The sequence below is a fragment of the Pseudoliparis swirei genome, chromosome 8, assembly GCF_029220125.1.
Source record: "Pseudoliparis swirei isolate HS2019 ecotype Mariana Trench chromosome 8, NWPU_hadal_v1, whole genome shotgun sequence".
Taxonomy (NCBI): Eukaryota; Metazoa; Chordata; class Actinopteri; order Perciformes; family Liparidae; genus Pseudoliparis; species Pseudoliparis swirei.
Genome location: NC_079395.1, coordinates 2,318,039 through 2,324,668, shown reverse-complemented (window position 1 = coordinate 2,324,668; position 6,630 = coordinate 2,318,039). Strand labels below are relative to the sequence as shown.

The 6,630-nt window shown below is 45.6% G+C and overlaps 1 protein-coding gene across 1 annotated transcript in view; it reads right to left on the bottom strand.

Annotated features, from left to right (window-relative positions):
• Nucleotides 1-516: 516 nt before the first annotated feature.
• LOC130198364 (zinc finger protein 502-like) overlaps nt 517-6,630 on the bottom strand; it is a gene marked incomplete at its 5' end in the record, with an annotated part of 18,269 nt that continues 12,155 nt past the window's right edge. The window contains one exon of the mRNA XM_056421517.1: nt 517-2,422. Within this exon, the coding sequence (XP_056277492.1) occupies nt 1,290-2,422 (1,133 nt within the window). The remainder of the gene's footprint in view (nt 2,423-6,630) is intronic.

Sequence of the window (6,630 nt, the reverse complement as noted above, 5' to 3'; positions counted from 1 at the left end):
ATTGGTCCAAGCACAGAACCTTGTGGAACTCCGTGATTAACGTTGGTGGTTATCGAGGCGTCATCGTTTACAAATACAAACTGAGATCGATCTGATAAATAGGATTTAAAGCAATTTAGTGCCGTGCCTGAAGTGCCAATCGACTGCTCCAGTCTCTGTAACAGGATGTCATGGTCAATGGTGTCGAATGCAGCACCAAGGTCTAACAAGACCAGTACAGAGATGAGTCCTCTATCAGCACTAAGGTCTAACAAGACCAGTACAGAGATGAGTCCTTTATCTGATGCTATTGGGAGGTCAATAGGTGTCCATATTATTGTATGTATGGAATAAGTGTGTCCATATCAGTGTGTGTGTATGAAATAAGTTTGTCCATATTCGTGTGTATGGAATAAGTGTGTGTCGCCGTGGGAATGGCGCTCACCTCAGGGGCTGGATGATGACGTTGCCGTGGAGACCTCTCAGTCAGGTGACGTCCCGATCCAGGAACTGATTAATTGAAGACTCAGAAACAAGTGATGTAGTCAAACTGCAATGCAGTCGATGTTTATTTAACACAAGATAAAAAAAATAAAAAGGTTAACAGCTAAATAAGTAAAACTCGAGCTGATGAGCAACGTGTTTTTCCAAAGAGTGAAGGATCAATATCTGAACGTCCGTATCCGTCTAGAAGGATCTATTCGAAGACCTCTATTCCTTCTTTTTATGGACATTTTGCTCAAATAGTTTAAAATAGATTTTTACGGACACTCTGGACTCGCACACCTCTCACACATGATTACAAGACTTTGTGATACCGCATGTACCAAGGAATGACATCGTAGTACAGATTACATCAGTTACATACATCACACACAGATTATATTGCAGAGTGTGTCACTACATAGGGACTCCACCACAAGTTAGCCGCTCCCGGTATGCGGTCTGCAGCGTAAAGACACCTTAATCCTAGAGTGCTTCAATATAAGAAATAAAATATCCGTTTCATAGAAACGGAATCGATGCTGCAGAGACCAGTGGAAATACTAACAGTATCGATCGATATGGCAGTAGCAATATTTACAATGAGATGAAACGTAGGACAACAGCACCCTGTGGACCACACGTAACAGCACCGGCACACAGCTTGAGCTCTTCTATGAGGCCCACTGGGTCGTCTGGCTGGCAGCTCTCAGCCAAATGTCCTCAGATGTAGGTTCATCTGCAGTCAGGGTCACGGGCGTCACCTGCATGGATCCTGGGGATGGGGAGAGAGAGAGGGGGAGGGAAAGAGACGTACGAAACACATTCTATCCTGTGTGGACTCTCTTGTGTTTGGTCAGAGTTACTTTTCTTGCAAAACTTTCCCCACAAACATCACAACTGAATGGTTTCTCTCCTGTGTGTACTCTCATGTGATGCTTCAGATTTTCCTGTTGTGTAAATCTTTTCCCACAAACATCACAACTGAATGGTTTCTCTCCTGTGTGTACTCTCATGTGCTTCTTCAGATCTCCCTGTCGTGTAAATCTTTTCCCACAATCATCACAACTGAATGGTTTCTCTCCTGTGTGGACTCTCATGTGTTTCTTCAGGTCTCCCTGTTGTTTACATCTTTTCCCACAATCATCACAACTGAATGGTTTCTCTCCTGTGTGGACTCTCATGTGTGTCGTCAGATTTCCCTGTTGTGTAAATCTTTTCCCACAAACATCACAACTGAATGGCTTCTCTCCTGTGTGGACTCTCAGGTGTTTCTTCAGATTTCCCTGTTGTGTAAATCTTTTCCCACAAACATCACACCAGAATGCTTTCTCTCTCATGAGCTCTTTTGATTGTGATTCATTGGATTTGTTGCCAGTGTTACATCCCACATGACTTACAAGAGCTTCCTTATATTTCAGGGCATGTGCAGCAGACTCAGGTGCCCTGGGCTCCTTCCAGACATTGTCCCCATCTTCACTGTCAGGTCCAGAATCTGACAAAGCTTCTTGCCAATCACCACAACTGACCTCAGCCTCAGAAGAGTCTGAAGCCTCTTCATCATCAGCATTTGGATGTGAATGACGATGTGGATTTAGGTTCCTGTCTGGTCCTGATCCCCCACAGTCCTCTCCATCAGTTTCCGTCTGTATTGTCGTAGCTGAGCTGCAGGCAGGAGGCTCCGCCTCTTTGTTGTCCTCTGTCTGGCTTTGATGAAGCCGTGAGGTCTGAGGTTCGTCATCTTCACTCTTCACAGTAACAGCAGTGGATAAGAACTTGGTGATATCGGCCTCCTCCAGCACAATGAGCTTATCTCCCTCTAGACGGGTCCAGAGATCCTGCAGCTCCTCTTTTATGAGGAGGGGCTCCGGCTCGTCTTTTATGAGGAGGGGCTTCGGCTCCTCTTGGTCCTGGTCCTCAGGGGGGACATTTGGTTTAATCCAAACCAGCTGCTGGACATCTGCAGGGAGCACATTATGAACAACGGTGACTTCAGACTGATAACTTTAATTACTGACTAAATGTGTATTTGTTGCTCTTCATGTACAAACACACAAATACAAAACAATAACATTAGTAAGCAGCGGGGCCCTATTTCTCGTACGTGGCTCAACAAAGTCGATCAGATGTCCTATTTTCCCGCTTAATTTCACGAGATGATTGACATCAGGCTCTCTCTGCGTCTCAAAGGCTGATCAGCCCTCAAACTGTCTCGTTAATTCTAACCAGACGTCAGTCCTCAGGATGATTGCCCGTCCGACATCAAAAGGGGGAAGCGTCGATCACAGAAACATTGATTTTATAACGGCACAAAGTCAAATAAACTCAAAGGAAGAAATAACCACTATTTCTGCTCTATACTTGTGAAATCACACAAACGTGGAAACATCAAACTACTCAACGCGTTTGGTGTGAACATAAGTGTTAAATATATCGGCTAATTTTAAGTGCCTCGTCACCCCATCATATAACCATCTCTACTCTTCCAGAACAAGTAGATAATATAAATGTGTGCAAACATGAATGTGGAGATGATCATACAGAACAGGAGTTTGAATATGTGTGTGAGAATGTGTGTGTGAATGTGTGTGTGTGTGTGAATGTGTGTGTGGGCCAGGGATCATAATGAACACATCCAGAAGTTTAAGTGCAAAATAAACTTTATGAACAGCTCGGCATACAGCGGCTTTCCTGATGTTCTGGATCGCCGACACTAGACCACACTGGACCACACTATATTACTTCACATGTCATTGAGCAGACCCTTTTATCCAAAGCAACTTACAATGAGTGCATCAACCAAGAGTACAAACTCAGAACAACAAGAACCCAGAAAGTAACATTTCTTCAAGAAAGTCGAAGTACAAAAGTACCAGAAGTAAGAGCCACTGAAGTGCTAATCTGTGTTTTAATCCAGATATAATCGGAAAAGATGTGTTTTTAGTTTCTGGCAGAAGCTGGAGAGACTTCCTGCTGTCCTGATGTCAGTGGGGAGCTCGTTCCACCAATCAGGAGCCAGGACAGCAAACAGTCTGGATGTAGAGTGATGAGCTCGAAGGGAAGGAGTCACAAGTCGGTTGGCTGTTGCCGAGCGGAGCGAACGTGATGAGGTGTACGGTGTGACCACATCCAGGATGAAGACGGGGCCCGATCCGTTCAGAGCACGCACGCCAGAACCAATGTTTTGAAGCGGATGCTGCTCCACCGTAACCATGAAGAGAGGGAAAGAGGATCAGTTGGGTGTCATCAGCATGGCTATGGTAGGAGAAGCCAATGACAGAGCCTAGAGAATTAGTGTACAGAGAGAAGAGGAGGGACCCAGGACGGAGCCTTGAGGAACCCCAGTAGTGAGAGGACAAGGATCAGACACAGATCCTCCAAGGTACCCGTAAGTGTGGTCATGAGGTAGGAAGAGAAGAGGGAGAGTGCAGAGCCTGAGATACCAGGACCTGAAGGGAAGAGATAAGGATCTGGTGGTTCACGGTGTCAAATGCTGCAGAAAGGTCTAGAAGGATAAGGACAGAGGAGAGAGGCTGCTCTAGCAGAGTGAAGGATAAGGACAGAGAGAGAGAGGCTGCTCTAGCAGAGTGAAGGATAAGGACAGAGGAGAGAGAGGCTGCTCTAGCAGAGTGAAGGATAAGGACAGAGGAGAGAGAGGCTGCTCTAGCAGAGTGAAGGATAAGGACAGAGGAGAGAGAGAGGCTGCTCTAGCAGAGTGAAGGATAAGGACAGAGGAGAGGCTGCTCTAGCAGAGTGAAGGATAAGGACAGAGGAGAGAGAGGCTGCTCTAGCAGAGTGAAGGATAAGGACAGAGGAGAGAGGCTGCTCTAGCAGAGTGAAGCTGCTCAGACAGCAAGGAGGCCAGTCTCTGTTGAGTGGCCTTGAATCCAGACTGGTGAGGGTCAAGAAGGTTGTTGCCGTGGAGACAGGAGGACACTTGGTTGAAGAAAGCTCGCTCCAGAGTTTTGAAAGGAGGAAGAGAGACCGGTCTGTAGTTGCTGACTTCAGACGGGTCGAGGTGGGTTTCTGCAGGAGAGGGTTGACTCTCGCCTCCTTCAGAGAGTTGGGTTAACAGCCAGTTGAGAGGGAGCTGTTAATAAGATGGGTGAGAAAGGTCAGAAGGTCAGGAGCAACAGTCTGGAGGATGTGAGACGGGACGGGGTCAAGGGGCAGGTGGTCGGTCGATGGAGGTCACCAAGCTAAGAACTTGATTAGAGACAAGGGGTGAAAGGAAGGGATGAAGAAGAAGTCGTGGAGTGATAGAAGATGGGTTAGTAAAGGAGGATGTCGCCTTCTCGCTTGTAAAGTAGTCACAAAGTGTCAGAAGGGTGGAAGGAGGAGGGGGGCAGGGGGGTCAAGGAGGTTGGAGAAGATAGAGACGAGTTCTTTGGGGTGAGAGAAAGAAGACCGAATGTTGGTGAGGAACAAAGAGCTTTTGGCTGCAGAGACAGAGGCAGAGAAGGAGGAGAGGAGAGATTGAGAGGAGAGCAGGTCGTCAGCTTGATTAGATTTTCTCTATTTCCTTTCCGTCGCTCGCCATGTGGCTCGAGATCACAGAGTCAGACGATTGGATTCAATTTATTGTCATTGCTAGAGTTCAGGTACAGAGGCAATGAAATGGCAAGAAAGGATGAAAGATTACAGCATAACATGAGGGGAGAGAGGAGAGAAAAAACACCCCACAGACTCTGCCCCTAGAGGGGTACAGTGTGGGAGCAGGAACAAACACACCATAGCACATACGCACATACATTTTAAACATGACTTGCAACATGGGGTGATCTGTCAAGCCACTGGGCCACTGGGGGGCAGAAGGTAACCAGCACAGACAAGCAGCCATTAGGGCGCCAGTCACAGACCCAGTCACACTGGGGGCAGAAGCAGGCGGAGGTGTGGGATGGGGGTGAGGGGAGTGAATGCATATCACAGGGGGTCTACAGGAATTAACAAGTACAATTTAAGACTTTTTAAGACCACGTCAAAATAAAATTTAAGACCAAACGTATGATGGAAATACAAACCAAAAGGAAATATACAGTAATCTTTCCAAGTAAACACACTGATTCAAAATGTAATGCGAAAGGATAACACAAAAGTCATTGCTGTCCTAAATTATATTTATTCATACAATATTTTCAAAACATTTAGGTCCCATGAACAAATTGCTAATAACAACATAAAAAATAGATCCTTTTGAAAAAATAAATAAATGACAATTTTGGCTGCTTTTAAAAGGCAAACACATTTTAACAGAATGTGTGTGTGTATATATGTGTGACAGAGAGAAACCTAGATGGATAGGTTGCCGTTTGTGGAGGACTCATCATAGACAGAGAGTAGACAGCAGAGTGTGTAAAACTGTTTGTGGAGGTGTGTGGGAATAAGTGTGTGTGTGCATACATACTGTATGAATACATATTGTTCCTCAACATCCTTTGAATCAACTTAAATAAAAAAATAATAATAAACAAAACACTAACTCAGCACTTGAGTTAGCCTTCCCAAAAGAGTGTATGTACCAATTTATAACGATGTGCATGAGCACAACTGAACATTTGGACACGTGAAACAGAGAGGCAGGAAGGTAAGGAATAGGGACAACATGCCTGATATGTTATGGCATATGCCTGAGTTCTGCTGATTTATCCTCCAGATCTTTCTCAACCTCTTTGAGTTCTGTGATTTTTTCTTTGTATCTTTTTCTGAGTACGTTGGACTTGGTGATTAGCTGGGCCATGAGTGTGCCTGATTTACCCTCAGCTTGCTGCCAGTTTGTCTGCATCCTTTTCCAGGCTGTTTGCTACCTCAATCAGTATCTTCTTCTTCTTTTTGAGCTGCTCAAGGTAGTCTTCTGCAACTTTTCGCTTTTCTGTTAGTGCAGTGCTCGTGATGCTTTCTCTTTCCTGTTCCAGGTGTAGCGGATCCTGAGACCTCGCTGAAGCTGCAGCTGCCATAAGCTCCTTTGTCAGAGGTACTTTGAGAACCCCCCCACAGACAGAGACATAGTCACAGATCATCCTCTGAGCAACCACTGTGTCTTCCTTCATGTTATCAGCTTCTATCTCCCACTTACAGAAAAGCCCTCTCAACCGCTTGCTTGGCCATGGAGAGGAGCAGAAGTTTCTGGAGAAAGCCCAGAGTTCAGGTAGGATTGATGGAGGAATCCCT